General features: G+C 41.2%; 2 protein-coding genes across 2 annotated transcripts in view; one reads left to right on the top strand and one right to left on the bottom strand.

The window, feature by feature from the left end:
- Positions 1-20,104, bottom strand: part of COL13A1 (collagen type XIII alpha 1 chain) — a 132,412-nt gene that overhangs the window by 86,506 nt on the left and 25,802 nt on the right. The window contains exons 5-9 of the mRNA XM_083148593.1: positions 16,727-16,762; positions 14,738-14,764; positions 13,844-13,879; positions 2,026-2,052; positions 1,883-1,909 (exon numbers count right to left, since the gene is read on the bottom strand). Of these exons, the coding sequence (XP_083004719.1) occupies positions 1,883-1,909; positions 2,026-2,052; positions 13,844-13,879; positions 14,738-14,764; positions 16,727-16,762 (153 nt within the window). The remainder of the gene's footprint in view (positions 1-1,882; positions 1,910-2,025; positions 2,053-13,843; positions 13,880-14,737; positions 14,765-16,726; positions 16,763-20,104) is intronic.
- LOC146007186 (uncharacterized) lies at positions 5,444-7,690 on the top strand. Its single transcript, XM_083145553.1, has 2 exons — positions 5,444-6,047; positions 6,900-7,690. Exons 1-2 carry the CDS (start codon positions 5,631-5,633, stop codon positions 7,470-7,472), a joined length of 990 nt encoding a protein of 329 aa, XP_083001679.1. The 5' UTR covers positions 5,444-5,630; the 3' UTR covers positions 7,473-7,690.

The raw sequence follows: 20,104 nt of genomic DNA, 5'->3' as shown, positions 1-20,104 counted from the left end.
CAAAACCCTTCGTTAGAGGCTCACCATCAAATGAATGTTCCACTGGGCACCAGTCATTGCAAGCTAGGAGTAGCCAGGGACTTACTGGGTGGGTGCTATAAATACAGGCACATCCGGTCTGTTGCTGACGTGACACACCATACCTGGCTAAACCTTTTGGGCACGGCTGCATTTTCCCTGACACTCCCAATGTTTTTTCTGGCACGCCGAGCGTTTTTCTTGACACTCCCATAAAATGCCAGTTTACCACCCCCAGACGCCTACTTTATGTAAATAACCCCGCAAACGGGTTGCAAATAGAAAAATTAGCTGGCAAATGGCAGACCATACGCAGTTCATTGATAATTGGTCACTGTGCAAATTCGCAGCCATGCGATCAGGTCTGAATCTGCTTGGCCCATCTAGTCTGCCCTATACACATGTACACACACACGACTAGGGAGGCCAATCCCAGGCCATTTTGGAAATCCTGGGATTTTGCCCGTAAGAAAAGAGTCAAATGTAGATGCGTATTAGTAACTAGTTTTCCAATAAATGTACAGTAAAAATGTATAAAAACAAAGAACATGGAGTTGGTAAATTCTATGGCATAGCAGAACAGTGCCACCTAGTGGCCAAGCTTTGAACAGTGCAACTCTTGTTGGCATAACTACAGTAGACCTACTGTAGCATATCTGAGAAAAGGTAGCGGGTGTGTTTACTCAGAAGAGTGGCCATGCATTATACATCTCTTTTTTTTCTGGATGATATGATCTTAAATGTGTTTGTCATTTTCTCTCTGTCGTGACTCCCTTTCAGATTACTTCCTAAATTACCTAAGCTGTCAGGCCATAAATATATAACAGATATAAGAACATATTGTCTACAAAACTGACACAACAGGCTATACTGTAAATGTTAGATGTATTCTCCAGCACTCTCCTATGACACTAGTCAGTCTCTCCTATTGGGTGTGGTATAGGGTTCCAACAGTCGGGATCCCGACGTCGGGATCCCAACTGCCCGGACTCCGACAGCATGGTGAGCGCAACAAAGCCCCTTGTGGACTTGCTGCCCTCGCCATGCTGCCGGCACGGTGGCGAGGAAAAATAGCGGGTGGCCGTCGGGCACCTGTCTTTCAGCGTTTTGACAGTCAGGATCCTGACGTTGGGTAAATGACTGTCGGGATCCCGACGGTCAGGACCGCGTCCGGTACCCCTCCTATGAGACTGGTTCATAAACTGAAGCCATCAACCACTTTTGTGTAATATAGATAACCAGTACACTAGACCATTTAAGCCAGGCATGTCCAAACTACGGCCCTCCAGCAGTTTCGAAACTATAAGTCCCATCATGCATTGCCACAGTTTAGATATTAGGGAATACTAAAACTATTGCAAAGCATGATGGGATGTGTAGTTTCAAACAGGCCATAGTTTGGACATGCCTGTTTTAAGCGATTGGGTGCTGTACAATTGTACCAATAAAACACAGGGAAAGACAACATCTTAGGGTTAATATTGCACTTCATCTGGTGTAACTTTGCACCTTCTGCTTTATAGGGGTAACAATAAAATGGTAAAATTCCCATTAACTGACGTTATAACATGTTACCCTTACTCTGCACATATTCCATGTGGCTGTTGGCAATCCATTTGTCATCATGCTCCAGTCAATTTTTATTTTAATGAGCTCTCTTATATCGCCAAATTTTGCCACACCATGTTAATCTCACCTTTCGGTTTTAATACTCAACTTAAGTATGCAGCACACGCAGTAACATTAAACAACACAGAAAATGGTTTCAAAATGCCCCAAACTCATAACTGCTAATAATAACCTTACTAGATATAGCTCCATTGTAAAGATTTAGCCTCAGACACAATACATAGAAAATTCCTACCTTTTCCCCTTTAACACCTGTCGTTCCCTAACACAAGAAAAAAATGTTATTTAAAGAGGTGTACCAGTTCATACTATTAAATCAGCATATATGTCATTAATTGAAATAAAAGATAGAACATACAATATATATATTGTACTTACTGAATTTCCCTTGGGACCAGGCGACCCCTTAAATAGAAAAGTTGGAAATTACATAAATTAATTTATCGAAAAAATTATAACATTCAAATGATCTAGAACAGTGGTAGCCAACTCCAGTCCTCGAGAGCTAGCAACAGCTCACATTTTTCCAGATCACCTAGCTGCTGCAAAGGTGCACTCATTAACACCTTTTAAAAGATCTACAGGTGGAGCTAATTACTTCACTTGTGATTCTGTGTGGAGATCTGGAAAACATTAACTGTTGGTAGCTCTTGAGGACTGGAGTTGGCTACCCCAGATCTAGAACAAACTATGGCGTTTGTCCAGACCAGGAAAATTCTGGGGCAGCGTTTGTTCAATATTTATCAAAGAAAAAAAGCTTTTTAGAATCCATCAGAAAATTATTAGACAACTTGTTTTGTTTGAGAACTGCACTAATTTAATACCATGGTCTACCGATGTTTTATTTTTTCCTGTAAATAAAAATATATAATATGGTAAATGTCATATAAAAAAAAAAAATCAGTATTAGAAATAGGCAGCTGTTTATTTCTGTTTAATATTTATCTGTAATCAACCAATTTCTTCCAAAGGTGTAGACTCATTAGCATGGAAAATATTTATATTCTGAAATAAATCAATCATTTTTTGATGAGTGGAACAGGAAAAGCGCAATAAGGGTCATTAATTTGGAGACCACATGCCAGTGTGCCTTGTCAAGAAATTAGGTATCCTGTTCTAATAGGGGTCACCTAAACCACAATCTGTGGGTCTGACCTCATTGACAGATACAATGTTTAAGTTCATAAATCTTGTGAAATAACCTTACAAATACTGTTTTCTAATTGTGCCTTGATTAACAGAAATTCATCAATTCAATTTAATCAATGTCTTATATGTCAAGGCCTTCTTTATGGGTGTTTAGGCAATTCGTAGGACTTGGATGTTACACTGTATAAACAACTCAAGCGAAATGAAGCTCACATTAAGTCAATCAAAATTGCTTCTGTTCAGCAGTTATACAAATACACATTTCACAATATGATTTAAAATAGGGATATGGGACTGCCTATTATAGATAATTAGTTGATTTAACCTTTCTCTATTTCCTAGACCATATATCACAATCCTTCTGTTCAGTGCTGCACATGCTCATGTAAGAAACCGGGGTTTGTTTTTCTGTTGCCTTCAGTTCTATCAGTACCACCAGATGCTTATTTAAAGTGTAACTAAACCCTAAAACAATATATATTTTTTTATATTTGTTAAAAGAACAATTATTTGTATTGTTTAGTATTATCCTGATTTTCTGTTTATTGGGTGAATATAAGCCAAACAGTTGCGCACTGCCCCAAACACTCCCTATTTCTATAAATCCGGGAAGCAAGGATATTGTTTTTTAGGATCAAATCAATGGAATAGAGTTTTTGTATTTGAGAAGCACATTTGATTCATTTTTTTGTGCACCAAAAACGTATATACATTAATCTGCCGACATATGACCTTTATTGCATACATACAGTATATTTTACCTTAATATAAAATACAACTCATACATACATTCCTTATGTACTTTAGCTTCTTATATCAGCAGCATGTACTCAGATAAGTAACATCAAACAGTGCCATAAAAAGTCTAAAATGTCAATATATTTGTCTGTTCTACTAATGACACCCATATTGTTCATACAGAATTTTATTGCAAATTAGAAGGCTCTGAGATTTCCACACGCATAATGAATTGTTTGCAGCAAAAATACTGGTTCAGTCATGTGCTGTAGAAGCTCCAAGTTTACAAAGCTGAACAATATTGACAAAACTTTGGTTTCCAATTACCCACCACCTTAAAGGTGAGTGATGGTAGGGTTTGGAAAGGCCCATTCGCATAATTAGACCCCACCCCTATTGGAAAAAATGCGTCAATTCACACATATTTGAAAAGGGCATGGACCAACAGGACACAAGTACCATAAATTAGTGGCACGAACCTCGCTCTGACTTCTCAGACTCTAGATTGACTGTACTATTCTTTCCATTCTTTCAATTACATTATTAAAGGGGATGGACGCGGGAGGGGTACCTTGGGGCACAGAGAGCCACAAAGGCCCACGTAATGAATGGGGAGACATGCCTAAAAGTGGGCAAAATGTAAAAAAATAGTTGCAGATCTGCACGCTCCACAAGGGGGCACCATGCTAATAAATGTGGCAGGGAGGATGGAGGAGGGCACTCTCTTCCTACCTTATTTGCAGGAAGTGGTCCCTCCTCCTTGGCTGGTGCCATCTTCCCAGTGAAATTTGTGAAGAGCAAAGTCTAATGCTGGGTACACACCAGGACGACTAGGGCACGATTCTGTCAATTTAGATCCAATTCCGACCGGTTGTATGCAGATTGTATGTACTATCGTGTGTTTTTGACATTTATTTGATCCGATTCCGATCAAATGCGCGTTCACGCCGCTCGTTTGGTCGCATCTTTGGTCCTACGTGCTGCAGGTAGGATCCGTCAATCCCAGGCCGACCGACCGTCAATCGTATGCAGATCGTGAGTGTTTTTTGCCGCCTCCGTCGTCCGTCCGTCGGTGCGTCCGTCGTTTGATCCAGCCTATTTGAGTGGCATTTCCTAAACACTCCCCCGGCGCCATGTTTTTCCACATAGCAAACAGCGCTGGCGCAGCAGTTGGACTCTCCTTCTTGTCTCATCTCCCAGAACAACAACCTGGTATGTTTGCACTCCCAATGCTCTTCTATGCATGCCCACTGTTGCCACCAATGTATATAGTGTGTATAAAGCACTGGTTTGGCAACCGTGCACCCGACCATGTCACTGTTTTTTTTGGGTGGGCCCCATGTCTGTGTGTATACATATAACCAATGTCCACCATTGCAGTATTCCAAGCACTCCTCTCTGCTAGGCCCCATTCACCTGTGTGTGTGTGTTTGTGTATATATAGATATATATACATAAACCATTGTCCACCATTGCAGTATTCCAAGCACTCCTCTCTGCTAGGCCCCATTCACCTGTGTGTGTGTGTTTGTGTATATATAGATATATATACATAAACCATTGTCCACCATTGCAGTATTCCAAGCACTCCTCTCTGCTAGGCCCCATTCACCTGTGTGTGTGTGTTTGTGTATATATAGATATATATACATAAACCATTGTCCACCATTGCAGTATTCCAAGCACTCCTCTCTGCTAGGCCCCATTCACCTGTGTGTGTGTGTTTGTGTATATATAGATATATATACATAAACCATTGTCCACCATTGCAGTATTCCAAGCACTCCTCTCTGCTAGGCCCCATTCACCTGTGTGTGTGTGTGTTTGTGTATATATAGATATATATACATAAACCATTGTCCACCATTGCAGTATTCCATGCACTCCTCTCTGCTAGGCCCCATTCACCTGTGTGTGTGAATAGCAATCTGCACAATAAAATGTATAGTGGTTTTCATAAAAGTTTATTAACATTTTAAATACTTAAAACATAAGAACTAGGTAAACTGGTAACTATAACTATAAAAATTTAAATATGAAACAAAACATGGGTATAACTATAACAACTAAAATGGTTTTATCTTTTTACAGTCCCAATGTCCAACGCAAAGGAACAAGAGTTTTTGGAAGGGTTTATTGAAAAATATCGTACACACGAATGCCTGTGGCGAACAAAATCCAAGGAGTATTCAAACAAAATGAAAAGAAACCAAGCCTTGGAGGAGTTGGCACGCTACAGTCTTCCATTTCATCCAGAGGCCAATGTTGAATGGGTGAGGAAACGCATCCAGAATATGCGCACGGTGTTCTTAAAGGAACACAAGAAGATGGAGGCTGCAAAGAAGTCTGGTGCTGGAGTCGACGAGATGTATCAAACATCGCTCTGGTACTATGACCGGTTGACATTCACCCTCAGCCAGGAGTCGATGAGGACAGGAGTAGTCCTTATGGTCGAACATGAAAACCAAGAAGTCGCGGCGCAGGAGGAGGAGGAGAATTCGCAGTCTGCATCGGTGAGTCTATTTTTTTGGCTATCTAATTGATTCCTCCTGCCAATCCACAGCGCCCTCCCCATTAAAGTAGGCCATGTACTCTTCCCTCACCTGTTTGGCTCGTGCACTCCCTGTGTAGCGTTGTGTTGGGGTTTGCAAGGAGGATATCTGCACTACCTCCTCTGGCAGTTCTTGGTCTTCTTGGAGTGCTGTGCCTGTAGCCCTTTGCTGTGTGGCTTTTCTGCGGAGCAAATTGTGCAGGACACAGCACGCCGTGACAACCCAGTCAATTTTGTCCACCCTCAGGTTAATGGCAGTGTGAAAAATGCGAAACCGGCTTGCCAGGATGCCAAAAGCATTTTCCACAACACGCCGTGCCCTGGATAGCCTGTAGTTAAAGATCCTTTTGTCATGGTTCAGGCCCCTTTGCGCATATGGCTTCATGACATGCTCGTGCAGGCCAAAAGCCTCGTCAGCCACAAAAACAAAGTTAAGCCCCTGTTTAGTTTCCTGGACAGACGGCAAGTGAAGGGTGTTCGCTATGAGCCTTTCGTAGAACTTTGTGTCCTTGAAAGTGCCACCATCCGATGCACGGCCATTCCTTCCTACATCCAGGAAGATAAACTCATAGTTGGCATTCACCACAGCCATTAGTACAATGCTAAAATAGCCCTTGTAATTAAAATAGTAGGAACCACTATTGATAGGCTGGGCTATGCGGACATGTTTGCCATCAATGGCTCCACCGCAATTTGGGAAGTTCCATCGCTGTTCAAACTCCTCTGCGATGACTTTCCATTCATTCACGCTGGTAGGGAACTGAAATTAGAAGTAAATAGAATTGATTAGTAAACATGTTCAATTTTTTTACAGCTTGGTGACTACCCACCTGCAACCCCAGACCTATCTGTCCTATCTGAGAATGCATGCACATCTAACGAAGTTCCTACTCCGGCACGCACTCCGCCACCCACCCTGGAACCCACTCCACCACTCCCCCGTGCCAAAAAAATGCGTGGCAAAGGAAAAAAAGGAGAAGCAGCGGCACATGAAGAATTTATGATGCGGGCACATCAAGTCCTGCAAAGAAACCCGGACAAACATGACAACTACTTCACTTATGTGGCAGAGTGTGTTCGCAACATGGCTCCTGACCAGCAACTTACTTTTGAAAAGTTATGCATGGAGTTGGTGTATAATGGCAGTTTAGGGTATCTCAACAGTGGCACTAAAATAGTTGGCATTGGTAGTGCACCAGACACACCACTGTCATTAGAATCACCAGTGCCTACTCCGCCTGCCACCGTAGCAGGCCAGTCGAGCACAATTCCAACACATACCCAGTCAACACCTACACAGCCTTCTCAACCCCCCAAGTACCGTCAATTCTACAGTTCTTTACTGATAGAAGATCCAGAGTGTCCTGTTTTTGAGGATCTGTCTTAAAAAATAGGCTACTTTATCATTTACCATCGACATGGTCTCAGCTGCAGGTATGTGATGGCCACTGCTCACATGGCGTATGGCGCACATCAATGGGGCCGGGACCATTGCATCTGCGCCATGCGCCATGTGGGCCGCAGCCTTTACATATCTGCAGCAGACATCCTCTGCCACACAAGGGCCACAGTGTGTATTTTTGTTTATTTATATGCTGCTACCTGTACCTGCATTACCAGAGGGAGAACAGGATTCTCCTCAATCTGGATAGCAAACTCCATTTATTGCCCTTTTTTCTTTGCCAATAGTATGGGGTACTGTGCGGCAGACATGGTCTCGGCTGCAGGTATGTGATGGCCACTGCTCACATGGCGTATGGCGCACATCAATGGGGCCGGGGCCATTGCATCTGCGCCATGCGCCATGTGGGCCGCAGCCTTTACATATCTGCAGCAGACATCCTCTGCCGCACAGTACCTTATCCCTACTGTTGTAAGGGCATGTTCCAGAAGTTACCAGAGTGTCTTTTGTCTTGGTTTTCTACATATATGCTGCTACCTGTACCTGCATTACCAGAGGGAGAACAGGATTCTCCTCAATCTGGATAGCAAACTCCATTTATTGCCCTTTTTTCTTTGCCAATAGTATGGGGTACTGTGCCGAAGACATGGTCTCAGCTGCAGGTATGTGATGGCCACTGCTCACATGGTGTATGGCGCACATCAATGGGGCGGGGGCCATTGCATCTGCGCCTTGCGCCATGTGGGCCGCAGCCTTTACATATCTGCAGCAGACATCCTCTGCCACACAGTACCTTATCCCTACTGTTGTAAGTGCCTGTTCCAGAAGTTACCAGAGTGTGTTTTTTGTTTTTTTATATGCTGCTACCTGTACCTGCATTACCAGAGGGAGAACAGGATTCTCCTCAATCTGGATAGCAAACTCCATTTATTGCCCTTTTGTCTTTACCAATAGTATGGGGTACTGTGCGGCAGACATGGTCTCAGCTGCAGGTATGTGATGGCCACTGCTCACATGGCGTATTGCGCACATCAATGGGGCCGGGACCATTGCATCTGCGCCATGCGCCATGTGGGCCGCAGCCTTTACATATCTGCAGCAGACATCCTCTGCCACACAGTAGCCCGTACTTATTGGGAAAGTTTAAACTGGGTCATACATACTTAAATCTTTATATATAGTGTGTGTTTTTGTACAATATCTTTTATATATGGTATTATAATATATTTTTGTTGACACAATCTATTTACTATTTTACATGTTTTAACCATGAAAGGCCTAAAAAACCTGTTTCTGTCCTAGGCCTAAATTATAAATAAAAATATTTTGTTTGCACAATAAAGTGTACAGTGTATATTTCATCCTTACCTTGCAATACTGGTACTGCAGCACCTTCACAATGGCTTTGCAGGTCTCCGGGATGATGAGGCCCAAAGCTTGCGGGGAGATGAGGGATCCAAACTTTAGGTCAGCAAGAGACCGTCCTGTCGCCAGAAACCTCAGGGTGACCACCAGCCGTTCCTCAGCAGGGATAGCCATGCGATACTTGGTATCCTGCTTCTCGATGTGGGGAGTCACCAGACGCAGCAATTCCTGGAATGTGGCATCATCCATCCTCAAGAAGTTACGGAAATCGTCTGGGTTATTCTCCCTGATGTCCCTGAGCAGTGGCATGTGCGAACGAGTCTGACGCTGAAGTAGCCACTGCTTTGTCCAGCATGATCTTTCTCTCCTGCGCTGGGCTCTCTGACGCCTGAGCTTCAAAACTGCATAATAGAGCAGGTACTGTTGCTGGTGACTACCCATCACTGCATTCTCCATAGTGCAGGGTTAAAAGACACTTTGTAATGGCAGGCAAAACAAAGTAATGTGTAAATAGCTATGTCCAGCGTTCAGCAGGTATAAACCAAGCCTCACTAGTAACAAAGCAGAAATACACTGGTTTAAAATGGCTGCTGCTATTCCTATCCCCCTCTGCTAGTCCTCCCCCTCTGCTAGTCCAGCCCCTTCATTCAAATTTCAAAGGCCCATCTGACGACGGTCGCATGTGTTCTTGCAAAAAAAACAAAAACCAGCGATCCGACCGTCTTAACGACCATCGCGGGCGCATCGGGATCGGATCTAGATCGTTCCGCAAAAAAACACAATTTTTGCTAATCGTTTGCTGGGGACTGCCTGGGAGCTCCCGGGAAGTCCAAGGGAAATCGTTCCATGGTCGTCTATCGGTCGTGAACGACGGTGGTCGTCCTGGTGTGTACCCCACATAAGTGCCATCCTCCCAAATATATCACTGAAAAGATGGTGCCGACCTTAAGTATAAGTATACTGGGGGGGTAGTACCCACGTAGTTAATACCACCTCTCAGTTGAATGACTTGACACTGGACTTGAGGCTCTAATTAGCTTTTATCGGTTTGTTCAATAGTTGTATCAAAGATAAATACTGTAACTGGGAGTGATTTCAGTTAGTTAGCAGTATAGGTATAGGTGACGTTCTTGTTTTTTTTTCTTTTAATGACAGACATACAGTATATTTATATGTACACTTATTACTATGACTGCACTACTGTGCCTGCATATGTTATCATAACTCAAAATGTAGCACCCATATTTATATTATTGGATGTTAGTGATGTGCAGTATTGTACTCAGTTCTACGTACCTTTTATATAATACAGAAAATAATGTTTCCACAAGTGGAATATAGAAGAACTAGTAATGCTAAAAAAAACAACAATGTTTTGTTTCTCTTAATTAGAGAAGTTGAATGTTTTGCTGTCAGCATTTCCGTGTTCTGCAGTTTATAGACAGAGGTGTCACCTCCTGGTCCGAGGGTCAGCTCAGAAATGACAAATGGGCAATTTAATAAACATCAGTACCAGACAATAATTCCAGGTAATGGTGTAAATTTGATTGTTTTGAAAACATTCAATCCAGTGTAATACATCTCTGTGTTGTCATATATGATAGATTATGTTGAGGAAATGGGAGAAGTCATACACCGTGCTTTGTTTTACCTTCTGAAAAGGGCTAGACACGTTCCAGAACAATGTCTGAGAACTGCTATTTCCTTTTGGCTATCAAACTTAAGGATCTCGATACACAATTTACATCCACATGGCATGGTACCAACATCACAGCTGCTGCTGGCAAAACAATAAATCAACAGCTACCAGGTGCACATTGTAACTTAAGAGTAGAGTGAGCAAGCACCACAAGATGTCCGCAAGATGCTTTTATTTATTGTTATGGAAAAGGTTGGTTATTTCTATATGAATGACCAGTTTATCCGCATTCACTAACCATCAAGCAGTACAGAACATGCAATTCATCTGCTGAACATTCCAAAAAGAGGCTTTGTGGTCCAGCCTCTGCTAAAAGACACTAGTCTGAACCCACTGACACAAACATCAATTCACATTTCTCTTTGAAAAACAAAATATTTTAAAATCTAGTTAGAAAACTTATTTGCCTGACACAATAGTTTTACTGTAGCTCAGCGAATAAGTAAATATGCTGAAACAACAGGCTAGACCATACCAGGATGAGATGCAGTGGTCAGATTGGTCTCAATGTTAACAATAATATTATTGATAATAATAATAATGACATCATGATGGTCAAATACATACAGTATTTTGTTTATAATGCTGTGCATAGTTCCTCATACTTCTACGCCTACAGGAGAGTGCTCCAAAATATTAATTGCAATCAATATTGAGTTTGAACATTAAGGGGTATATTTACTAAAGGTTGATTTTCATATTTAGTCCATTTTGAGGTGATTCAGTCATGCATTTCACAATTAAGTATTTACGAAAGGCAAAACCGACCCCCAAAACCGATCCCCCAAAACCGATCCCCTTAAAATCACCAGAAAATTCAACTCCACACACAAACAGAACTTTAAATAGACCATTGTTACATTCCCATAGACATCAATAGGAACAGCTGAATTGCTAACAGTGGATTTGAAAATGGAACCTCAGTAGACCCAAAGATCGACCAAAAATAAATAAATAAAATTACCATTCTCAATAAAACTGTCAGAAACAGTTCTATTTGACTTAAATTCACATTTTGAGTCCAAAACTATACTGGTAGGTTAAATAGCTCCCTACAAAATTAACCCTAGAATGAATGTGTGTGCATGTACATGTACATATGGTAGGGAATTTAGATTGTAAGCTCCAATGGGGCAGGGACAGATGTTCAAATATTCTCTGTAAAAGCGCTGCAGATTATGTGTGCGCTGTATTAATAGCTGGTAATAGTAATAATATTGTGGGCAAATAAAACGGTCCTTGTGTATTATCTGGGCGCCCGATGTTGAAATTGTATGCCAGTTCCTAAAGCATGCGATGCGACGCGATTTGACGCGATTTCCCTTGAAATTCCCTTGAAGTCAAGATCGCGTCACATTGTATGCTATTGTATGGTATACAATGCGACGCGATGCGACGCGATGCGACGCGATTTGGGCTAAATGCCCCCCATTTCTATATGTACAGGCACCCAGATGCCTGTAAAATATGTGAAATGACCCCCCAGACGCCATTTTTAATTGCATACCCACCCTGATGGCTAAATGCCCCCCATTGTTAACGCCACCCCACTATCACCGCCAACCCAAAGCGTGGCGAGTGCTGCGAGCCCGCGAGGGGCGGCGGTACGCGTCCTCCGACCTTTTCATACCCCCACTATCCACGTCGGCGTGGAGTTGATTTTATATAGTGTGCGATCACAGCGAGCCACCGAGCCCCGCGAGGGGACGCGTATTACTTCACATGTAATTCGCGTCTGCTCGCCACGCTTCGGGCTTGGTGGCTCAATACACTCGCCACACTATATAAAATCAACTCCACGCCGACGTGGATAGTGGGGGTATGAAAAGGTCGGAGGACTTTCAGCTCAAAGTCTCCCAGTGTGTATGGGCCTTTACTGTGTTTTTTTTTTTATCTATTCTATGTGCTACACTATGTGCTACTTTGGTCTGCCATTGATTGATAGTTTGAAGCCATTTAGAGGGCAGGGAGTGGCCAGTGAAGGCTCCATTTGGAAAAAAAGAGGCATGTCACTGCTGTTTTATTGGGTGAGAAGAGGCCAAGGATATCCATTGCAGGATGGTGATTTCTTGGCCTCTGGGACAGGTGGCTTGCTTGGCACCACGAGTGCCGCACACCACATGATGGTACATGCTTTGATCCGATCCTGCATCCTAGGGCACAAATATAATCACTACAGCAACAGGAGGTGTCTGCTTGTGATAGGTGCCTACTGCTGCATAACCATACAGCGATATCACCTGCAGTGATAGCAACTCCGACAGCACCTGAATGACCCCATAATGACAAGATCAGCATCAACTCTAAATATGCATTAAAGTAAAGTTTCTGGAGACTGGCTTCTTGTAACTGCTGCATATTAATATTTTTCAATTTTATGCAGAATGGGGAGCAAAGGTGGCTATCCTGGTAAAACACCCTATCAGACTCTGAAAATATTGTCACGTTTCTAATAAAGTGTCCACTGCATGATTGTTTTGTTTGAAGTTGGACTTGCAGAGGTGTCTAGGAATAAAATGATTTCATTCACAGCTGTTGGCTGAACCTGGGTAACAAAAGTCACACTTCTCATAAATGGCAAAATATGGGACATCTGAATTTTTAATAGAGCATTTTGAGTGCACCATGCTGTAAAGATATTACAGGCACACCAAATATGTATTTATAATGGGAATTTTATGTGGTATAGACAGGTTCATTAAAGGGACCATTACTAGAACAATTCAACAGCAATAATTATTTATTGTGAGACCGGAACACTGACCTCATCACAGTAGTGGGACAATTGTTGCAATATGTAACACAGAGGGCCTTTAATATTAGGCAGGGCTACAATACAGCAACACAGATTTTTCTTAATATTAGGTCATTTAACATGTGCATTAAGGCTTTTAGTATGGTGGCTCCCAGGAAGGAAGGAAGCACATACTGTACATACATACATACTGTTGTGCTTTCTGCTAGCATTTTATGACCACAGCTGTAAATCACTGCATTTATTATTCCTGTGTAACCAATGTGACCGATATATTCTCAATATTTAGTTCCATTTAGAATAGTGGGACTGGGCATTGTCCACAGAACGCGTTCTCCAGGAACCAAACCTAGTGGGAAATGTGAATGCTGGGCTTGCTTTGGCTTACTGGTTTATTCCAATGGCGGTTAACTAATATAAACTTGTAGAACTGCAGTTCCAGCAAAGAGTTTTCATATAAGACCATAAAATGGCATATATACAATTTATTTCATTTTTGCTTCTTCCCTTTTAAACCAACAATTGGGATAAACTTACCATATCTCCTTTTTCCCCTTTTTGCCCTGGATGACCCTACAATTCCAAGAAAAAGAATAGAATGAGCCACAAGTCACACTTTAACATTTAGTGAATCTCTGTAACATAAATTACCAGGACAGCCATAGGAAAGTGTGGCCTCCGCTGCAAGTCCATTGGGCTTTAAAAACCTCAAGGTCACTTGGTACTGTCTCTCTTAATAAAGCATTTGTTTATTTTAGCCTAACGGTTTAGTGGAACACAATTGGTTGGTGTTCTCTTTCTGACCTTGTCACTTGAGTTATTAAGACTGAGTTATGTGGCTTACTAGCAGCGTGATAAATTAAAGTTGAGAGCTCCAGAAAGGTGTAAAGTCATTTGTTAATATCAAAAGAAAGGCAGATTTATTGGTAGGTAGTTGGAACTGACAAATAGTGACCTGCCATGCTTACTATAGTAAGCCAATCATTTGTTTTAAATTGTGTTTTGTACATTTATGCACCACTGTATCTTCATACATTTTCAACAGTTGAGAATCTCTAAGCATTAGTACAGTATACTAAGAAATATGATGGCACGTGCAGTCTCAAGCCAGCCATGCAAACAATCCAGAAGCTTCTCTAGGTGGTTAGAATTTTCCTCAACAAACAAATCTTAGAACACAAGATGCCACTGTCACAGTGCTAATTCAGCAGAGGAATTTAATCCTCCCCCACCGACCCCACTCTAGCAGTGACATTTTTTGGATACTCAACACTAGCAGCAATAACCTTGGAGGCATATATTTATATCGGAAAGGTATCTTAGAAAGTAAGGATGTTTGGAAATACATATTTCCCATGAATGGAGGTTACCGCAAATTACTAGCTTCATATACTACAGACTATAAGACTAACTAGGTATGGAGACACTTACTGGCTTGCCGTCTAATCCTATGGGGCCCTGAAAATACAAATAAATCAAAAAGAAGGGTTATATAGTTCACGGTATACATGGAAAGTTCTGCTGTGTACCCAGAAGATGTCACATAAGCATTATTGTATTACTGTACGTTATAAAACCATTAATGCACACACCAAAACTGCTGATTTTTAAAGCCATATCCTTCTTGAGCAAAATGTTGATACCAGAACCCAAGGTAGTATCATCATTAGAAAATTACATTCTGTTTTATGAGAAGGGTTTCATCCAGTTTTACTCAATAATAAAAGGTTTAAGGTAACAAATCCATATTTTTTAAATTGCAACAGACACAATCATTGCAACAAAGACATGCAAAACATTTTTTTTTTCATAATAAAATGAATTGATATAATAATCAGAAAGCATGGATTAACCCATCACAAACATCACAGTGCAGTAAGTATTATGCAAATCATATGCAGCATCTAAAACTGAATCAGGCACAATCCGGACATATTGTACATGCACTTTCTTCATGGCACAGCGTAAACAGTATGTTAGAACATTACTCAGCAGATATTTACTGAATAAGGAACTACAGATTTTTAGATAACTTATGCTAGTTCATAGCTTAAATGGAATGATATACTTTTTATGAAAATAACCATTACATACCTGTAATTCACTGGGGTATATTCAATGCCATTTTGGGGATTTATGACGGCGAGCAGTGCCTATTGCTCACTATCATAGCCGCCCTCAGTTTTGTAACCCACCCCCCTGAACTTGCCGTTACCACCTCGCTGTTTCTGAAAAGCGAGGTGGAAAAAGCGAGTGCAGCTGTCAAAATGGCGAGGCCCGCAGCTATATGCAGCGAGCTTGCTGCAATATCGACGAACCTCGCCATTTGGGGATTTCCCCAGAGCATAGAATAAGGAGAGCGGCCGGCAAGGGGGTTAAACAGCGAGCCATCCTCCCTTAAAAAACCCCTCGCCGGCCGCATTGAATATACCCCTATGTCGCACACAAGTAGCCCTAGATCACTGCCCATATACAGTATGCAATAACCTTTGAAGATTTCAAAATATTTTGATTGTCGACAAGTCAACTACTTCTCACCCAGATTTAGCATACGTATAATGTTAGATTGTGTGTTATCCGCAACAGAAGTGAAAAAAAATGAAATTTTCGTCCCCTGAACTCGAGCCCTGTGAACACTAGCGAACTAGCAGCACCAGCAACATACAGTTAACTATATCACTGGTGCCGCTGGAAAAACAAATGAGTGCAAACACACTGGGGCAGATTTATTAAGCTTCGAGAAGAGATAAACTGGAGATAAACTGGAGATAAGGCAAAAGGAGATAAAGTGCCAGCCAATGAACTGTGTTTGAAAATGACAGTTGGGAGTTGATTGGCTGGTGCTTTTTCTCCTTTTACCCTATCTCCAGTTTATCTCTACATCAGGCTTAATAAATCTGCCCCACTGAATGATATCGGTTAACAATATCGCTCAGTGACATCACTGGGGCTGTGGTGACAGACGATGGGGGGGGGGGCATTAATGATGCGCAGGAAATGATACCTTTAACGATATTGAGCATGAACACTAGACAATTTTAAAAACAATATCGCTCAGAAGGGCAACAGTGTATATGGGGCTTTAAAAGGTAAAGTCCAGCTTCAAACTGGTGCATGTACGTTGCACTGAAATTTGAGAAATGAGCTTCTGGATATCAGTGACTACAATGTACTCAGTTCAAAACAATTCTATCTGGAAAATCTGCGAGTGGATTTAAAAAAAAAACAACAACATAAAAATAGGCTGCAGCAACCACATTTATGTATCATCTAATAAAAAGTGACACATCCTAACCACACTGATCAATGTTAGGATAGCTAAAAGGGAATATTTATCCCGAAGGTCAGGCGATACATAAACATCCAGTGAAATGTATACAGTGTTACTTTATCGAATTTCTTTTTGGTCATTTGACTTACTGGGAATCCGGGAAAACCTCGTGTTCCAGGCTGCCCCTAAAATAAAATTTGTAGCAGTTAGAATTGTTAGAGAACTGACAGTACCGCATCATCTGTTATTATGTATTTACAACATTACATCAAATTCTGCCTCATGTCTGAGCCATAAAACCATACCGCCATACTTGCCTGCTTCTTAAGTCTACCATTTAGGAGACAAAAATGATGTGTGGCATTGTGCAATTGAACAGGGAGCAATGATAATGTTATTGGCAGTAAATCACATCAACGTGGTCCTCTACCCACTTCCCTTGGGAAGTATATGGGATACAGGAGGCTGTTATGTTCTCCAGTTAGATCTCCCAGCTCTAGGTTTTCTAACAATAATTCTAAATAGAAACAGGACCCACTGAAAGGGAGATAGTGCACATTAATGCTTTATAATAGAGTGTGAGCCTACAGTTTATAGTTTTATGGAGATGTATGAGTATGTCCACAATGTCTCAATTTCCTGTTACAGATCTGAAGACCACACAGGCCTTGCCAAAGGCAGAGAATTTGCTTGGGTTAGAACCTGTTCCTTAAGTTCCCACCATCAATTTAGAAATCAGGATCTAGGTCTATATATGCATCTGTACTTGCTGTGGTATCAAATTGTCATAGTGCCTCCCAGCATAGAAAGTATCTCATTGTGCACAGAATATGCTGAATTCCAGGGATGTGGTAGAATATCTTACTGCTCAGCAGAGCAACAGCAGCCCAGGGCAACAGATAATGTAAATCCAGACCTGTGCATAGGTCTATATTTCAAATCTTAAAAATGCACCGTAAAACATGATTAACATATTTTGTGGACATTTTTTAAAGGAACCATAATGAATTTTCTGAAACAATTTCTCACATATATTGTATCCACAGAATTAGTCAGTACCCAGACAGTTAACACAAGTCTGGAATCAAAGAATGGATAAGTCAAATTCATTTATTAACACTCTCCTGTAATTATAATTACACTTGTTTTATCATTTAATCATTAGCTGTATCGAAATAGAAAGAACGTGATTTTTAGGTAAACATATTACCCACTATTTATCATCGATGTAATTGCACTGATTACTTGTTTAATTTAACTTTTTTCTTACTGATGTTAACCATTCCTGTATAAATTGTTATATACATTAACTGTGACGCCTATAGAGAAGACGGGACTAACTGCCCAGTTAAATGGAGGCACATTCATTTGGAAGCAACTGTTTATACATTTCTGTTAGTGATCCTCATTAGAGCCATTTGTCATACATTAATTACTCTCATATGAGAATGGCGAGAACGTCCAAACCAAAAACAATAACACAACAAAATAAAATGTTGGTATTTCCATAGCAAGAGATAGTGTGTATACAAAGGAATTATAAAGAACATAACAAAGTTCTAAAATACTTAATATGATTATATGAACCCTAATAGCTTTTTATTACTACTCCGAACTAGAACAGCTTGTCCGTGTGCAAGAGATCTGCAGCTACAAGCTACTCGCCTCCACTTTGGCTTTTCTTCTTTCACATATTGTAACTCTGATGTTACTTTGCCAAGAGATGGAGGCGCTCAGTGAAGCAATCACGATTATCCTGCTTCCAAGCCTTTACATGATGGATTAAAGGCTCGACCGATAATGAATGCAAGGAGAATAAAAATCTGGACACAATTTTAGGCCTCTTTAGTTCTTGATATGTTGCATGTTATGTTAATGAAGATCTTCTATACAAAGCGGATTCCTTTCATCATGCAATAAGAGAATTATTTGATATTTGGTTTGATATTGGAAGTACGATTTTCTATTCATGTGTCAAATAAAGCAAAGCCCAAAACACAATTACTTTGTCAGTTAGTAAAGACACCCCATCGATAATCCGATTCCCCTAGTTCCAGCACCGTGCAGTATAATCCATTTTTCCAGATTATCGGTGGTATCCCTTTAAAACAAGACCCCCCTTCAACAGCCGACTACCTTCTGTGCACCTGGCACAGTGCAACTCCTCCAGCTACTGCTCTACGCCCTTCATGCCGCTGATCTCCGCCCACCATGTCGGTAATCTCCACCCATGACTTCCACTGCTGCTGATCCTCCCCTGCGCGCTGCACGTCCAACATGGTAGCGTGATTCCCCCTCTCAGTGACTCACTGAGCCCTCCTGCTGGCACTCTAAGCTCTTATCCCACCAAATCCCAATTCCCCCTGCACTTCATGTGTCCAGATTACAGAGGTGCCGTACCATCAGGTACCAAAAAATTAAATTACAACCATTCTAGGAAATAATTATTATTTTTATTTATTTTAGAAATTAATCCAAATGAGTTCTAACTAAATGTTGATGATGAGGAATATATTTCTGCTTCGCATGTTGCCATATACAGTACATCACAGATTTGTGTCCATGAGTTCATCGCAAGAAGCTTGGATAAAAGACCAGAAAGTTTGCACGGCTTCCTCTGGGACATACTGCAAGTGTGCTGCCTACTGTTCACAATACAAGCATTATTCACATAGGCCTGCAAACTAATATCTTAATGGCCTTGTTTCTTGCCCCTAAGGCAGTTGTATTTTCTGTCACATCTCCAGAAAACACAGCCCGAACCAATTATGAGAAACATATTTTGTGAATTTGAGCTAGATTAAAGTTTTTCTTCTAAGGTTCTGGTTTCACAAAAATAACCCAACATATTAATGCATAAAAGGATATGTAAATATCTGAGAAAATATTTCACTGCACAGTACGCTATATGAGCTCATTCAAAGAATACATTATCCATGCTACACTAAACAGTACCTTTAACTGCAGACATATAATGTATCTTCTATACAAATATTAACTCATCACAGTCTGTATATAGATTGTAATTAATCAGGAACATTTTTTTGTTGTCATTTATTGATTAACATTCTGTTTGTTTCTACTTTTTTTTTTAGCACAGGGGTAGAATTATTTCCTTTTACATAAGGTATGGTCACTACCAGTGGCGGGTCCAGAGCTGGGGCTGTAGCATAGTTGAAAATTGAAATAGGGGAGCCCAACCAACTGTCAGTAATTCAGTTTGGAATGACAGTTGGTGGCAGTTAATTTGCCTCCCCTATTTTAATTTTGAACAGCGCTGCAGCCCCCCCTCTGGAGCCACCCCTGGTCACTACAAGTCCCAGAAGAGTGGGTCAGGGTCTTAACCACTTAACTGGTAAATATTTTTTTCCAAAAGTGCCTGGCTGACACTGGGCGGGACTAAGAAGCAGAGGGCTGCACAATGGGATTTCTGACCGGTCACATCAGATATGACCATGTCACTGAAAGCCCAGCCTGGTGTGGTTGCATCTCAGTACACACTCAGCTTTTTTGGGTAACACACCTCA

This window comes from Crinia signifera, chromosome 6 (assembly GCF_055691185.1).
Source record: "Crinia signifera chromosome 6, ASM5569118v1, whole genome shotgun sequence".
Lineage (NCBI taxonomy): Eukaryota > Metazoa > Chordata > Amphibia > Anura > Myobatrachidae > Crinia > Crinia signifera.
The sequence above is the reverse complement of the archived record's forward strand: the minus strand, read 5'-3'. Positions and strand labels throughout refer to the sequence as shown.

Excerpts from the sequence above, each read along its gene's own strand:
- LOC146007186 (XM_083145553.1), top strand. The coding sequence starts at position 5,631 with ATGTCCAACGCAAAGGAACAAGAGTTTTTGGAAGGGTTTATTGAAAAA. Across the intron at positions 6,048-6,899 it reads AGAATTCGCAGTCTGCATCG|CTTGGTGACTACCCACCTGC; the intron begins GTGAGTCTATTT and ends ATTTTTTTACAG.